General features: G+C 33.6%; 1 protein-coding gene across 1 annotated transcript; it reads right to left on the bottom strand.

Moving 5' to 3' along the window:
* Nucleotides 1-61: 61 nt before the first annotated feature.
* On the bottom strand, nucleotides 62-8,581 carry LOC120340481 (uncharacterized). The gene is made up of 8 exons (XM_039408752.2): nucleotides 8,350-8,581; nucleotides 7,667-7,762; nucleotides 7,124-7,302; nucleotides 6,236-6,337; nucleotides 5,613-5,722; nucleotides 4,835-4,954; nucleotides 3,014-3,537; nucleotides 62-2,621 (listed from the first exon to the last, which is right to left on the bottom strand). Exons 1-8 carry the CDS (start codon nucleotides 8,449-8,451, stop codon nucleotides 2,112-2,114), a joined length of 1,743 nt encoding a protein of 580 aa, XP_039264686.2. The 5' UTR covers nucleotides 8,452-8,581; the 3' UTR covers nucleotides 62-2,111.
* Between the last annotated feature and the right edge of the window lie 10,290 nt (nucleotides 8,582-18,871).

Genomic DNA, 18,871 nt, shown 5'->3' with positions numbered 1-18,871 from the left:
ACCAAATCTCCTCTTTCAGTCTCTAAAAATGCCTGACCAAACACGCCCGATCATACAGCTATTGTTTGTTGTATAATCTTTATTACAATGAATATTATAAAACAATGCCACTACAGATGGAAACAACATTTATTATAATTATTTTCTAACTTTCCAATCGAAAAACTCAACGGCCCATACCCCCAACTAAATACATGAAAAATATCTTCTGATTGAAACATAAAAATATTATTGCACACCCTCCTTTCTATCTTAGCCACACAGTAAAATGATTCCTATTTTAATTACTTTGATTGAAAAATGCCAAGCTAGTACTTTTAGCCAAAATATAGAAGATTTGCTCGGGAGAAATACTGAGAACTTACTTCACAGTGATGGAAGATAATACATTAGTTATAGGAGGTTGCATAAGCAGTAGCAGTTTTGCAGAACAAAACTAAATTGCTGTAATATTCAAACGCCCTAGAGCAGTGTTTCCCAAACTTCACTAAGTACCATAGCAATTAGTACATTAATTTAAAGTAAATTAACTGTGAATTGTTTGATTCTTTGACTGTATTGCATTTATTCTTTTGCTTTTCAATATTTAATAGGGCGCATAAAATATCTGATACAAACCCCTTAAAAGAGAAAAACTTGGTATTTTATAGAAGATAAGGAAGACACAGGTGTTGAGAATGTTTACAGGAGAATCATAAAAGCTTGAAAAACACTGTCCCAAAGAACGACCTGTAATATAAATCAAAATTTGGGCATGAGGGAATATTTTCTCTTGAAGCACATAGCTGTAAAAATCTCAGTACAATAATCTACCACCTTCATGAATAAGGTTTGGAATACAAAAGTAGGCCTTATCAACAAACAGACAGAAAATTTTTAACTATTCATGGACGTGATATGAGAAACACCAAAAACAAAAGTATTTTAAATTGGTTTCACCAATGAATATATATTACAATTTGGAGACAAAACACAAAAAGTATAGGTATATAAAGTACAGAAAAAAAAGGAGTTTTTGCCATACACGTAATATTGTAAACACTTAGCGAAAATTAGGGGAAAAAAGCGAGTGCCGAAACCTGTAAAATTATCGAAAAACAAATATAAATAAGCGTTGTGCACTTGGGATAATGAAACTATGGAATATTAGACATAAACACAGTACGATACCTCCTATTAATTAACATGTAAACAAAAAGGCATTCAATCAAAAGTGCATCAGAGTCTATAAATGAAACTTATTTACCGGTAAGTGTACATCTTTTTGGATATAGGTAAGTGAAAGCATATTAGAGAGTAAATTATTGAGCATGAATCGCATTCATAGGACCTAATACAATTTTTACAACGCTTTTCACTCCAAACAAAAGCTTAATCAAGCAGCCATCGATATCCACCGATATGCAATGAGCTACCATAGTTTGGAAGGATCAGAATATGAATGGGATTTGAACCAGAAAGTAACTGTCAGAGACTGATCTAGACACCTACTATAATAAAAGATACAATTTCCATTTCAAATAGGTCCGAGATCACGAAAATAATATTCATATGTAGGAACAAATGCATGGACAATCCATAAGCCTTGTGCAAATATACTATGATAGCTACATAACTTTTACAAGAATATAAATAAGTACAAGATGAAGTTACAATTTCATAATGGAATGATAATGAAACACTTGGCACGACAAGTCAACTAGGTAGTTATAAAAGGACGGTGTCTCCTAATTTGAGGTATGGACAACGCCATTATAGTACTCATTTTTCAATGCAACAAAAAAAGAATATTTCGATTTATCAGGGTAAAATTATTTATATAGATGCAACATTTCTAGGGTAAGGACTTGTAACATTTAGCATTGAAGAATGCCATTTTACTATATGCTAATACAGCCAACTCATTCCATAGTTCACTTTGTATCGTTTGAACACTGAATATACTATAAAAATCTCCAAACAAAAATATAGGAATAAGTTCAAAGCGGAAATGATAAATTTACAGATTTCCTTATTTAGTCTGTGTTTAAGACTGGATATTTTTCACCTAACAACGAACAAATGTGTAATGTAAAGATGCAGTTACAGTACAGATATCTTGGAATGTAATCCTATGCATAAGGATGTGCAGGAGGTTGACTTGAAGCAATACTCCCTGACATATAACTTGCAAGGGAAGTCATTGAACTGGATGCGGATAATGGAGGTAACTTACGACCAGAGGCGACATAACTTTGCAAATCTTCTGTACTGGACGCCCAATCGACAGAGTTTCTAAGTGGAGGGAGACGTGATGGTGAGTTACCCAATCTCGGAATTCCGTTCAATCCTAATGGATTATTTGAGTTTTCTGGTAACACTGGCAAAGGACGAGGAGCCCCGTCATCTCTATGAAGCATCATTGCTTTCTTCGAATGTCGCTTTGATCTTTTTTGATGGTGCCGACGAGAAGATGTCAACTCAGATTTTGAAGTGCTTGAATCGACGGAGGTTTTCACTAAGTTACCATTGACCCCTAATTGATCATCTGCTTCTATACTGTCACTAAGACCACTTGCTGGTCTTTCTGGTGAAATGTGACCCTTGCTGTTATGTGATCTCATAACTGGCTCACCTGCGCTCTGGAATAAAGATATCATATATGATTTCAATAGTATAACGGTCGATTTGATATAAAGCGTAAATTGGCCGGCCGCCACGTTGCATAAGGATTACGTCCATATACTAACAATTTGATATTCTAATTTTTAATTAATTCGGATTTAGACCTATCATTATATGTAAGATTCATTGAGAAAAATTTTAACAAATATTATTTTCCTGCAAAAATGAATAATTTACCTAAGAGAAAAATATTTCCAATTATCTGAATTCATAAAATGAATCTTTTCAAATACTTCCACTATCAAAACACATAAACAAGTAAGGTTTTGATAAAGACAAATTGGAGAATTTTGTTTATAAATCATTTTTGTACGTAATTAAAAAACACAACTAAGCAACATATACTTACAGGCTTAGGTAAGATATTCGTTGCCTCCCATGACCTCAACTCTCCAAGAGAAGATTGACTGTGAATTGAACCATTGACAGAAATTTGTGGTATTTGTACTGCATTCGAATTTGCATTTATATTTCTAGTTTCCTCCGGGGTGAATGCGGCATTAGTGAATTCAGATGGAGACGGACTAGACTTCACTTTCGTTTGTGTATTTCTAGGTGATGAATTTTGAGTTGTATCTGTGACGAAGGCAGATGGTACAATCACTGCTGGTGTATTGTATGCCATGTTATCTTCAGAGTCTAATTTAACGGAATTGTCTGCTACGCCATTTGCAATTTTTACCCTCACACCCCCATCCTTCTTTTGATTGACCTCTGTACCAATATACTCAGATGGCGTTGAGCATGCCACATCTTGCTCTGTGACATCATCACCCGCAATATTAGCAGCTGAATTTATATTCCCAGTAGAATTTTGTTGCTTTTTTGCTCTTGAATTTTGAATGTAGTCATATGTTGTAATACCTCGTCGAACTGTGAAAAGATATAAGTATTGTATATGCATCTATACTAGAAATGAAGATATTACCTTGCTAAACCTCACAATCTTTCAGTTTCCATAAAACTTGGTGACAGACTCATGTTTTTTTTTTAACAATATTTTTAAATCCCTCTATTTCAATAACAAAATACTCTTTAGGATTGGTAACATCAAATATACCCAAATCGTGGTGATCAAGGAAGTGCATGCTCGAGAAACAATATTTTGGACTGATGAAATAATTTATTACCGAATTATGAATACAGGTGGATAATCATAAAAGGTATATAATATTACCCAAAACTATCTTAGTTAACTCTGGTATTATTGTAAGATTAATAAGAATCATTTTTTAATGTTGCAAAATTCTTGTGTAAAGAATAATGAAAGAAAGATAAAATATTTCCCCAACTTTATAGAGAAGTGAGTTAATGGCAAAACTAATAAAAGTGAATAAAGGAACCAAGGATCAACTCTAGTTCTGATTTATGATTTAAGTGTTAATCCCAAATCTGAAAAAACACAGAAAATGAATTTATTAATACCAGTATTGAACCCTAGTACCTCATTGCCAAACAAATTTATATAAAAATATAAATTACAAAGCAGTCAAAGAATTCTCATTCATAGTGTCATATTTCGTGGAAATAGGAACACTTATTACACTGTCAAAAATGTGTGTGAAAATGTGAGTATAACAATTTGAAAATTTCATTCGCCAGATGTCAGCTCGTAAAGTCATCGATTCACTTACAGGAAATGGATAAATGGGATTAACTCACGTCATACAATACAACCAAACCTTGAACAAATAAAGACAATCAATAATTCACAAAAGAAGTTACTACGCAAATATATGGACTACAAAGGATGACACAGTGTTGTTGCTACATAACATAAATGAAGCGTTCCATAATTACAAATGAGATTAAGTGAAATGTCTTATCCACTTCAATCCTTTAGATTAGAACAGATTCATCATTAAAGTTATTTTAACATCAAACTTCCAGTATGATCTCAAACTACTGTAACATGCTATTGCCTATCAAATTATTGTATAAAAGAGAATTGTATTTGAATTTAATAGGTGAAATAACATAACAGCAGCACTCCATCAGATCAATTTACAGATATAAAATATTTAAAACACTCCAATATCGCTCATATTCAAGCTAATTAGCAGGTCATTTAATCTCAGTTGAGAAATCATAATTAATTTATGTTGGGTCCATAAGATACTTGGACCCACAAGTACTACCTTTGATAAACAAGCAGTCTCGAAGTACTTACTTAACAAAAGATGAAAAAAGAATAGTTGACCAAGTAGAGCACAACAGATGATACAAAGTACGATAAGAACTCCAATGAATGCTTGAAATAAGGGAGGAGAAACACTCTTCCACCATACATCTGAAACAAAGTAAAAGGAGTATTATAAAGGGCTTCGAAAAACAATTTAGTTCCATGCATTAAAAGTTTTCATAACTCTGCCCTGGCAACAAGATAGCTAAAGTGTAGATAAAAACTTCAAACAATTTCGTCAAAAATAAGTTACTGATGATTGATAAGATTACTGATTCATCATAGCAACATAGCTCAACTCTCAATATCCTGTACTGGTTAACAGGGTCAAATCTCATGCAGATTATATGTACAGGAGGATTGTTGGACTCTTACTCATTGTATGCAAGAGGGTTCACATAACCACTGGTTGGTTATGGCTTCCTCCACAATCAAGTACATACATCTTTAATGAATAACTTGTTGACTATTACCATACCCAAACTGGACAAAGAGGTTGCAAATCCACCATTTGATCGAGCCATCTTATCGCCTTTTCTCCCCCCAAAACAAATATGAAAATCCTATCTTCCTTACACAAAACAAAACCATGAAAATAGATACGAACAGAAGAATATTTAAACGAATATTTTTAAACCCCAACATCATTAGCAGAATTATGGCTCCACTGAAACCATGATGAGTATAAAGCCAAAGTCAAATTTTTTAAACGTCTGATTACGAAACTAGCCACTCAATTCAACCACACATACACTACTATACTTACTCGGATCTAGATATTGAAATGCCATCAAAGAATTGATAAAAACAAATAAAGAAACAATCACGATGACCAAACTACCAAGAAAAGCTGTTGAAATTGTAGTGAAAAAATATCTGAAAGAAAGAAATAGTAGAATTATATTTTATTCATATCGCAGGTACTCTCTAAATGAAAGTTTTGGAAATATCAAAAATGAGTGTATTTAAGACATTTCACCTTTCCAGAACTAACTGAACTTGAAAAAACTGAATAAATATCTGTGAAATCGCGCTATTATGTGTTTAAAATATAAAGCTTAATATTACAAAGTAAATATAGTAGACCAATATAGTTGAATCATACAATGAACATTAGATTAGTTTTAAAATTTTTAGTCACCATATTCAATAGAGCCACCATATTCAATAGAGCCACCCTATTCAATCCATAAGACAATGTCATTGTCATGAGGTGGTTCACGTATCACTAGTAGGTTAAGGTTTATTGTATCATCATGTCCATGCATTTATAACAGCTATCTCCATACCCAACAGGGACTGGTGAGCGGACACGAGGCTGTAGTTCGACTTATGATCAAGTCATCACATCGTAAAAACATGAGTCCTATCCTATTCCATCTATCTCACCTGTAATTCCGTTGTCCAACACAATTGTTAAGCCAAAGACAATGATGGTCAAAGTGTTTTACACATTTATTACATGCTCTACAGTGTTTGCTTTCCTTGTTTCTGTAATGTAAAAAAATGACAAAAATTAATACCACCATCTCTAATGTGATGTTAATCCAGATAGGTGATCGAGACATGCAAATTGGATATAAGCGATTAGTATTACGGTAATTGATTTATTTTGGATGGGACACCATGACAGGCTTTTATCTCTAATTCACATTTTTCAAAAGATTTCAACACAAAAAGTATTATTAAATTTAGTAATGGAAAAATCTACATTAGGCTATCTATTTTAATATGACATGATTAGAGGCATATCTTAATGGTTCTGGAGCTTACATCTCCTTGGTGAAATTTAAAAAAATCACGATTTGCTGAAAAAGTAATAAATAAAACAGATTACATTATATATTATATATACTTGGATACAGCTTAAAAATTTAGATTAAGTAACATCGCACTTGAATGTATTGATATTTTCAAACTTTGCATCGCAGTTTATTTTCATTTCATCAATTATTCAATAAAATCGTGAATATATGTTAAATTCAAAATTATGTATTTTGAATAGCAAATTTCAATTATTAATTCTTAGGATCCTATTTTCTAATACACCTCAGTTTAAATTTCGATAAAAATTAACCCTTGGCACCTTGAACATAATCAAGTAATAGGCCATTGAATGAAAACGTAAGGAATGAAAACGTAGGAAATGACTTTTCTCTATACTCAAGTTTAAAATTTTTTGGTTAACCTAATCAATAATTCTCGAATCATGATGTATTGCACTTGGTTGCGTAAGTAAAGAATACTAATTACTCAATAGCGATAAAAACAACTTACACATATGTTTCACATAAATTGCAGTATTCATTTTCAATCACATGTTCATGTTTTGATCTATCAAAATCTGGCATCTGGTGATTTTGTTTGATTTGTGCACGAGCATTTTCATCTCCAGGATTTTTAGTTGTTGCAGCAAGATGCGCAGCCACATGAAGAAGTAATAGAATCCCTACACACTGTGATAATATGGATTTTAATTCGATAGAAAGAAATAGTCTGAAAAAGGCAAATGTTTTGATGCCTATTGCATACAAAGTCAAACATGGCACTGCAATTTGAGATATATGGGGTTTGCTTGAAATACAAATAGGCAAAATATGATCAATTTATTCAGTGTATACGAATAATTATTTTCCAAAATAGCCTTCATCAGTTCGGACAGGTGATAAGAAATTGTAGTTTCGAGGCAAAACTACAATTTTTTCGAAACTTTCGCCAAATGATTAATGGGGAGATGATGTAATTAGTCTGTGATAAATTATGAAAATATGATCATCTCAAAATGACAAAGATAAAATAATATGAACTCTGTACACATACCACATAAGCTGCAGGTTTCCATGGTGTAACTACAGCTATAGCAACAACTCCAAAATATACAAGTGAAAAGAGGAAAAGCACAACCCAGGCAATCACCTGCAAAATTAATAAATTCAAACAGAAGTTGGGAGGCCAAATACATATATAAAGAAGCTGGGATAGGACAGGTTTTTGATATCCATCCTTGGGAAAAGTAATCTCGATAAGACCAAATCATATGACAAACCATGGCAGTTCAGTTGCATGGACTTGATGTCCAAAAGGATTATAACTATTTGAATCAATTTGAAATTAATCATATCCTATATTCTTGATTTTGGGAATATTTTTGAAATTTTCATTTCGAAACATTATCATTTTACGCAATTAAAGTAGCACGAATGCCTTTGTGATTTTGAGAATAATTTAAAATATTTTCATTTAAAATGTCTATCTCAATTATTCTGCATAAACAAATTCAATTTTTACAAATTTACAATAGTCTCAAAGTATTGAAGGGTTTCTCTTCCGGAACAGACCCATTTCCGAATATATTCGATATTTCATATTCGAAAAGATTATTCCAAGTTAAATTATTTTTGTCATTCAATAGAAGGTAGAATTATAATATTGAGAGAATAGGTGGTAGAATGATGATATATACCAAACCCAAGAATAAATATAGTTTACAAAGAAATCGTTACCTGTAAATAATGGATAGGTCGTGTCCACCCGTTAATCCTAACAAACTGATTTTGCTGATTACGTGGATGAACCCGAACTTTATTCCCGTCAGTGCAGACCATGTTCTTTATTCATGCCATGCCAGGACATTGCATGACACAAGGTTTGCAACATGGAAAGTGGCAAAATATGGAAATATAAAGATAATACTTTTCAAGCCTGGTAAAATACAGATATTGACAATTATTGAAGAACATGGTGGTAGAAAGGGGGCTCGAGTACCGTATAATATATTGTAATATAACTACAATTGGATAATATTAGACATGCATAGCCTACATATTACAGTATTAGGATTTAGTGTAGATTCGTACCTCAAGTACTAGTGGACTTACCGCAGCATGACAATTTTTGCATATGTCTGTATTTCAATCCTAACCCCACCAGACCAGACTGTGTCATCCAAAAATTATGTCACTCTGACGTCAAAAACTTAGATTTGGTTCGCGCTCAAAAAAGTTTAAGAAGTTTGGAAATTCAACTCCAGAGTAGAAACAAGCCTTATTCCAATCCATAGACCAAGTAATACAGAATTTACGCCTATATGGAGGTCCAAACTGTCTCGTAAAGGAGGGGTTTCCCACTCATTGTCCAGGTGTTATAATTGGGCTATTTTTGGAAACTGAGAAATGTGTCATACTGTAATACAAGTTCAATGGACAGATGAAATTACCGTAATTTGTTTGCTTTCAATAATAAGGAACAAACACTAGGCTACCGGTACCGTAATGGTATCTATCATTTGATTCATTACTACACCCGCTGTAGCCTACCTCCTGTAATAGAAAAGTCAATTTTCAAGAATTCGATCATATGGCTCCTTGCAACTTTTGTCAATAAACAGGAATAAATGACTCCACGCCCCGGCTTACTTATTCTGAAACATATCGGTACCACTGACCACTGTGAAGTGACTCTCACGGTGACTTTGTGTGCAACCAAGCGAAAAGTTCAAATATCATATCAGAATCGGAGGCGGGACTAAATTTCCATACGCAATTAGGAAGCGAATGAATATAAAAATACAAAAATGAAGTTATATACGTTATTTCTGTAAATTGGAACAATAAGTGCGTGCCAGAAAAATGTAAAGTGCGAATCATCAAACAAAAGCTTATAAATATGAGTTTTGAACAAAAAAAATGCAGCACGAGTAATTACTTTAAAAGTAAATATCGTAAAACATACACTTTTCAAACATTACTCACATGTCTTTCCGCCCAAGAGGGGCGAGATTTTATTGATTGATATAAAAAAGATTCATACACTCTACACAATACAATTTGAGTCGATGGGTACAAAATTTTAAAATTATGTGTAATCCATTGCTGAAAAAAGCCTATTTCGCCTATATCGTCATAGGTGAAAAATCGTAAATTTATGCACTTTTCAAACATTACTCACATGTCTTTCCGCCCAAGAGGGGCGAGATTTTATTGATTGACATAAAAAAGATTCATACACTCTACACAATACAATTTGAGTCGATGGGTACAAAATTTTAAAATTATGTGTAATCCATTGCTGAAAAAAGCCTATTTCGCCTATATCGTCATAGGTGAAAAATCGTAAATTTATGCACTTTTCAAACAATACTCACATGTCTTTCCGCCCAAGAGGGGCGAGATTTTATTGATTGATATAAAAAAGATTCATACACTCTACACAATACAATTTGAGTCGATGGGTACAAAATTTTAAAATTATGTGTAATCCATTGCTGAAAAAAGCCTATTTCGCCTATATCGTCATAGGTGAAAAATCGTAAATTTATGCACTTTTCAAACATTTCTCACATGTCTTTCCGCCCAAGAGGGGCGAGATTTTATTGATTGATATAAAAAAGATTCATACACTCTACACAATACAATTTGAGTCGATGGGTACAAAATTTTAAAATTATGTGTAATCCATTGCTGAAAAAAGCCTATTTCGCCTATATCGTCATAGGTGAAAAATCGTAAATTTATGCACTTTTCAAACATTACTCACATGTCTTTCCGCCCAAGAGGGGCGAGATTTTATTGATTGATATAAAAAAGATTCATACACTCTACACAATACAATTTGAGTCGATGGGTACAAAATTTTAAAATTATGTGTAATCCATTGCTGAAAGAAGCCTATTTCGCCTATATCGTCATAGGTGAAAAATCGAAAATTCATGCACTTTTCAAACATTACTCACATGTCTTTCCGCCCAAGAGGGGCGAGATTTTATTGATTGATATAAAAAAGATTCATACACTCTGCACAATACAATTTGAGTCGATGGGTACAAAATTTTAAAATTATGTGTAATCCATTGCTGAAAAAAGCCTATTTCGCCTATATCGTCATAGGTGAAAAATCGTAAATTTATGCACTTTTCAAACATTACTCACATGTCTTTCCGCCCAAGAGGGGCGAGATTTTATTGATTGATATAAAAAAGATTCATACACTCTACACAATACAATTTGAGTCGATGGGTACAAAATTTTAAAATTATGTGTAATCCATTGCTGAAAAAAGCCTATTTCGCCTATATCGTCATAGGTGAAAAATCGTAAATTTATGCACTTTTCAAACATTACTCACATGTCTTTCCGCCCAAGAGGGGCGAGATTTTATTGATTGATATAAAAAAGATTCATACACTCTACACAATACAATTTGAGTCGATGGGTACAAAATTTTAAAATTATGTGTAATCCATTGCTGAAAAAAGCCTATTTCGCCTATATCGTCATAGGTGAAAAATCGTAAATTTATGCACTTTTCAAACATTACTCACATGTCTTTCCGCCCAAGAGGGGCGAGATTTTATTGATTGATATAAAAAAGATTCATACACTCTACACAATACAATTTGAGTCGATGGGTACAAAATTTTAAAATTATGTGTAATCCATTGCTGAAAAAAGCCTATTTCGCCTATATCGTCATAGGTGAAAAATCGTAAATTTATGCACTTTTCAAATATTACTCACATGTCTTTCCGCCCAAGAGGGGCGAGATTTTATTGATTGATATAAAAAAGATTCATACACTCTACACAATACAATTTGAGTCGATGGGTACAAAATTTTAAAATTATGTGTAATCCATTGCTGAAAAAAGCCTATTTCGCCTATATCGTCATAGGTGAAAAATCGTAAATTTATGCACTTTTCAAATATTACTCACATGTCTTTCCGCCCAAGAGGGGCGAGATTTTATTGATTGATATAAAAAAGATTCATACACTCTACACAATACAATTTGAGTCGATGGGTACAAAATTTTAAAATTATGTGTAATCCATTGCTGAAAAAAGCCTATTTCGCCTATATCGTCATAGGTGAAAAATCGTAAATTTATGCACTTTTCAAACAATACTCACATGTCTTTCCGCCCAAGAGGGGCGAGATTTTATTGATTGATATAAAAAAGATTCATACACTCTACACAATACAATTTGAGTCGATGGGTACAAAATTTTAAAATTATGTGTAATCCATTGCTGAAAAAAGCTTATTTCGCCTATATCGTCATAGGTGAAAAATCGTAAATTTATGCACTTTTCAAACATTACTCACATGTCTTTCCGCCCAAGAGGGGCGAGATTTTATTGATTGATATAAAAAAGATTCATACACTCTGCACAATACAATTTGAGTCGATGGGTACAAAATTTTAAAATTATGTGTAATCCATTGCTGAAAAAAGCCTATTTCGCCTATATCGTCATAGGTGAAAAATCGTAAATTTATGCACTTTTCAAACATTACTCACATGTCTTTCCGCCCAAGAGGGGCGAGATTTTATTGATTGATATAAAAAATATTCATACACTCTACACAATACAATTTGAGTCGATGGGTACAAAATTTTAAAATTATGTGTAATCCATTGCTGAAAAAAGCCTATTTCGCCTATATCGTCATAGGTGAAAAATCGTAAATTTATGCACTTTTCAAACGTTACTCACATATCTTTCCGCCCAAGTGTCACGTGATTTTATGGATTAATATTAAAAATGTTCTTAAACTCTACACAATACATATGGAGTCGATGGGTACAAAATTTTAAAATTATGTGTAATCCATTGCTGAAAAAAGCTTATTTCGCCTATATCGTCATAGGTGGAAAATCGTAAAATTAGGCACTTTTCAAACATTACTCTCATTTCTTTCCGCCCAAGAGGGGCGAGATTTTATTGATTGATATTGAAAAGATTCAATATCTCTGCACAATACAATTTAAGTCGACGGGTACAAAATTTTAAAATCATTTATTAGATATTGGAGGGTAAAATGTTCCACCTGGTAGACATATAATCCTTGCGCTCAGTACGAACGACATCGATGGCCCTTGTTCAACGTATGGAAAGCGAAACGAGAAAGACTTGAACCCACTTTTGGATGCCGTGTCGCTCGTGTATCTGAGTACAAAGGGAGATACATCTTTTCGTTTATAGTTTTGCTGCTTTTTCGTTACATTTGACAACAATAGGGAACAAGAATTATCAAACTCTGTAAGCCAAGCTATTATATTCACATTGTAACTTGAAATGCTGCGTCAAATACCATCTCCATTTCATTAATAGATCAAGTTTATTTATTTATTTTAGGTTGTTTTGGTATTGGTGCTTCCTCAACCAGGCCGACATGCTCACTGCGTGCCAGAGGTCAATGATGCTATTTGTCGATTGGCAATAACTAAAAGATAGAGCATTATAAACTTAGAAGCATTAGGTCAGGGGTGGGCAATTACTTTACTGAGTGGGCCGGATTCGGATAATAGACCTGGTTACTGGGCCAGAGGATCCAAAATCAGAATGATCAAAAACGGTTATTTGTAAATACGTAGACATAACGATTATTAATGGGACGTTATTGCAGAGGATGGCAAATTACGGCAGCTGCACGAATAAAGTTTATAGAAAAAGAAGTTTGCAAGTGTTTTGGATAGTTGACACGTACAAACTGATTTACATCTCACCGAAAGACATAGTGACAATTTAAACAGTTCATTTACAACTAATTTATTGAAACACAACTAAAAATCGACAAATTCACGCAAAATCGCTAAAACTAGGCAATGTTTACATCTATGCTCGAATATCTTTAATTGTTAGCTACCTCATCGTAAACTTTTTGCTGATTGGTCATTGTTACGGATATAACCAGGGGGAAACATCCATACGTAGGGATTACGGTATTTACTTTAGCCGAAGATCAGTAATCGATATTTTCAATGAAATGTCATTTTAAATCATCGATACTTTCAACGGAAATTTATATTCATAAAAACCATAGTCTTGATGTCGGCACAAGTGGGCCGGATGAAACACTCGGGTGGGCCGGATCCGGCCCGCGGGCCGTAATTTGCCCACCCCTGCATTAGGTGAATACTGGGCTGGGGACGACGTCAATCTTTCCGATATGGGGCTGCAGGCGTTCGTCGTAATCCTGCAACAAAATGTTGATGCAATTTTTAAAAAAGGTTTGTTTGTCATAATTATTGACCTACATTTTATGATGTTTTTGTGCTCATATTGGCATACTTGAATAGTTGTTTGGAATATTTGGTAGGATTGTATGCTAGTATATATTCATATTTATCTCGAGGCAGATGCAGAAAACTGCATAGCGGGATACGGTCTCCATATCAGATATGGGATTAGCAATTAGATAGGTCAAAATATCTCATGGTTTGGTGTTGGGGATCATAGGTTGACTTCTTTCTTCAGTAGCATGAGCGCAACCGTTTTTAATATAAAATGACTTTTTCGCCGTTCAGAAGTTGCAAGAAATAGATTTTTAGTTCACGCGATGTTATTAATGCATGGGCTTTCTTATCAGTCAAAGATGACAAACGAGTACACGAGAAATTATGAAACGGCTTATAGGTTTTGGTTCTTTTAATTTTCTCGACCATATAATCCGATCACCACATTCAAATACATGTCACAATTTCGAAACCTTTTTTTAAAAACTTGTTTACATACTCGCTGAAATTATGGATTTTGTGCGATGTTGACGTTGGATGGTTGGATATGATGGGTGACGTAAGGTGACTAAGAGTTATGAACGACTTTTCATCTCACCGCGGATGTGATTCCTTTTTCTGCACCTCTTCAACTTGGAGAGAATGGGAATATTGATGACATTATAGCATCCGCACACCATAACAACGGACAATGTCTTGTTACAAAACGGTTGGTGCTTCGGTTTTTGCATGGTGCAAACGTTTTAAATTAGTTTACCACCGCATCTCCGAATGCGATGGGCAGGTTCAAAGATTCAAATCCTTTGGGATAATCATATGCAAGAGGACTGCTGGTCTCTAGAAAGTGGTTCATGTAATGCCCGGTCGATTACAACTTCCTCCGACGTCAAGTCCGTGCACCGGAATTAAATACCTGGTTGGCTATTTTTATGGACTCGTAACCCTGTCCTAAGGCCGTGTCGCGCCGTATGAATAAACCATTCTATCGGCCTTCCCTCTCCCCGTAATAAATAGGACAATTCTATCCAATATGACATAATTCGAATCTTTGCATCAAAATGGTTTATTGAACTCTATATTGAAATGTGTCTCGTCAAGAAAAAAAAAGGCTCTAATTGATCAGGTGCAGTATCACCATATTCTGTACCGGTATTTTCCTTATCACTTTGTTGACTATATATTTGTTTTCGGCCTATGACACGGTGCCATAATACAAGACTAATTTCCTTTTGATGCTTTTTCACGTACCCCAATAACGATGAGTGTTATCAGATTATTCCACCAACCACGTTCAACTGATGTAAGTTGAAGATGTCAAGTTTGTTCAATTAGGGAAAGATTTTTAAACCTGAAAACTAAATTTCTGGTATATGTGTTAAGTTGTTCTGATGTCTTACTAATTATCAATGTAAAACTTGTATTTACTGCTTCGTTGACGTATAAGATTAATGTTTTCAGAAAAAGAGGTAAAAATTGATACTAAACCAGAAGTGTTTAAATTCAGAACAGTAAAATGCGCAGCCAATCTTTCAAAGGGATAACGGGCAAACCACGAACATGCTGACAATCAAACCACGGGCATACTGTCCACATTTTATTGGTCTCGAGTCCGTGTAGAATTATATTAAATATTAATTAGTTAGCATATCACATATTTTTTTCAGAAGTTTAGTCAACACGAAGGATGGATGATGGCTCGTGGCCTTACTGTTGCCTGTTGGTGCCAGTAGAGAATGGAGCCTTAAGGCAGCTACATCGCTCCACTAGTCTGGGGGCTCACCCAGAAGTAACAGCACCCCCTTACTGGCGTAACAGGTAAATTTTGTTCAGATAATTTTATCAATTTCTTTTTTAATCGGACATTTTGGATTTTCATTAGTGTAAATGCATCAAATGTGTTTTATTCATTATTAGACCATTAAACATGCTAAACGACATGCTCAGATATAAAATTATCAGTTACTGATTACATATATATATACGCAATGTATGTTTTTGAGATGTATGTATAGTGTATGTACCTTATTAATTAAATATAGCTCATTTGTATAAAATGATAAAATCTCACCCTGTTTGCGTGGATACATGGACTTCTAAATTTTTTGCATCTTAAATATGTGTATTTTAATTGCACCTTAGGCAAAACATTTTGAATTCGAAAGACTTATAACATGTATATATTGTATGTATTTTTGTATGTTTTATATTCAATAATTAAACCGGGCTTTTTCTAGTTTAATTCTCTACGATTTGGCTTCCAAATTTTGTCTGTATAATATTAGGTCTGTTTATTATGTATCAAATATGCATTTGGGACTTTGAATAAATATGAATAAATCTCAAACTTTAAGAATATTTTGTTTCCTTTGTGTACGTCGATCGAATGATATATGATATACGATTTTTCAACCATGCCGATATATGCGAAACAGGCTTTTTCAGCAATGGATTACGCATAATTTTAAAATTTTGTACCCATCGACTCAAGTTGTTTTTTGTAGACTTTTAGAACCTTATTAATATCAAATAATAAAATCTCTCCCCACTTGGGAGGAAAGCGATGTGACTAACGTTTGAAAAGTGTATAGAATTACGATTTTTGACCTATACCGATATTTGAGACATAGGCACTTTTCAGCAATGGATTTCACATAATTTTAAAGTTTTGTACCCATCGACTCAAATTGTATTGTATAGAGTGTATGAATCTTTTTTATATCAATCAATAAAATCTCGCCCCTCTTGGGCGGAAAGACATGTGAGTAATGTTTGAAAAGTGCATGAATTTTCGATTTTTCACCTATGACGATATAGGCGAAATAGGCTTTTTTCAGCAATGGATTACACATAATTTTAAAATTTTGTACCCATCGACTCAAATTGTATTGTGTAGAGTGTATGAATCTTTTTTATATCAATCAATAAAATCTCGCCCCTCTTGGGCGGAAAGACATGTGAGTAATGTTTGAAAAGTGCATAAATTTACGATTTTTCACCTATGACGATATAGGCGAAATAGGCTTTTTTCAGCAATGGATTACACATAATTTTAAAATTTTGTACCCATCGACTCAAATTGTATTGTGTAGAGTGTATGAATCTTTTTTATATCAATCAATAAAATCTCGCCCCTCTTGGGCGGAAAGACATGTGAGTAATGTTTGAAAAGTGCATAAATTTACGATTTTTCACCTATGACGATATAGGCGAAATAGGCTTTTTTCAGCAATGGATTACACATAATTTTAAAATTTTGTACCCATCGACTCAAATTGTATTGTGTAGAGTGTATGAATCTTTTTTATATCAATCAATAAAATCTCGCCCCTCTTGGGCGGAAAGACATGTGAGTAATATTTGAAAAGTGCATAAATTTACGATTTTTCACCTATGACGATATAGGCGAAATAGGCTTTTTTCAGCAATGGATTACACATAATTTCAAAATTTTGTACCCATCGACTCAAATTGTATTGTGTAGAGTGTATGAATCTTTTTTATATCAATCAATAAAATCTCGCCCCTCTTGGGCGGAAAGACATGTGAGTAATGTTTGAAAAGTGCATAAATTTACGATTTTTCACCTATGACGATATAGGCGAAATAGGCTTTTTTCAGCAATGGATTACACATAATTTTGAAATTTTGTACCCATCGACTCATATTGTATTGTGTAGAGTGTATGAATCTTTTTTATATCAATCAATAAAATCTCGCCCCTCTTGGGCGGAAAGACATGTGAGTAATGTTTGAAAAGTGCATGAATTTACGATTTTTCACCTATGACGATATAGGCGAAATAGGCTTTTTTCAGCAATGGATTACACATAATTTTAAAATTTTGTACCCATCGACTCAAATTGTATTGTGTAGAGTGTATGAATCTTTTTTATATCAATCAATAAAATCTCGCCCCTCTTGGGCGGAAAGACATGTGAGTAATGTTTGAAAAGTGCATAAATTTACGATTTTTCACCTATGACGATATAGGCGAAATAAGCTTTTTTCAGCAATGGATTACACATAATTTTAAAATTTTGTACCCATCGACTCAAACTGTATTGTGTAGAGTGTATGAATCTTTTTTATATCAATCAATAAAATCTCGCCCCTCTTGGGCGGAAAGACATGTGAGTAATGTTTGAAAAGTGCATAAATTTACGATTTTTCACCTATGGCGATATAGGCGAAATAGGCTTTTTTCAGCAATGGATTACACATAATTTTAAAATTTTGTACCCATCGACTCAAATTGTATTGTGTAGAGTGTATGAATCTTTTTTATATCAATCAATAAAATCTCGCCCCTCTTGGGCGGAAAGACATGTGAGTAATGTTTGAAAAGTGCATAAATTTACGATTTTTCACCTATGACGATATAGGCGAAATAGGCGTTTTTCAGCAATGGATTACACATAATTTTAAAATTTTGTACCCATCGACTCAAATTGTATTGTGTAGAGTGTATGAATCTTTTTTATATCAATCAATAAAATCTCGCCCCTCTTGGGCGGAAAGACATGTGAGTAATGTTTGAAAAGTGCATGAATTTTCGATTTTTCACCTATGACGATATAGGCGAAATAGGCTTTTTTCAGCAATGGATTACACATAATTTTAAAATTTTGTACCCATCGACTCAAATTGTATTGTGTAGAGTGTATGAATCTTTTTTATATCAATCAATAAAATCTCGCCCCTCTTGGGCGGAAAGACATGTGAGTAATGTTTGAAAAGTGCATAAATTTACGATTTTTCACCTATGGCGATATAGGCGAAATAGGCTTTTTTCAGCAATGGATTACACATAATTTTAAAATTTTGTACCCATCGACTCAAATTGTATTGTGTAGAGTGTATGAATCTTTTTTATATCAATCAATAAAATCTCGCCCCTCTTGGGCGGAAAGACATGTGAGTAATGTTTGAAAAGTGCATAAATTTACGATTTTTCACCTATGACGATATAGGCGAAATAGGCTTTTTTCAGCAATGGATTACACATAA

Source organism: Styela clava, chromosome 14, assembly GCF_964204865.1.
Source record: "Styela clava chromosome 14, kaStyClav1.hap1.2, whole genome shotgun sequence".
In the NCBI taxonomy this organism is placed as follows: Eukaryota; Metazoa; Chordata; class Ascidiacea; order Stolidobranchia; family Styelidae; genus Styela; species Styela clava.
The sequence above is the reverse complement of the archived record's forward strand: the minus strand, read 5'-3'. Positions and strand labels throughout refer to the sequence as shown.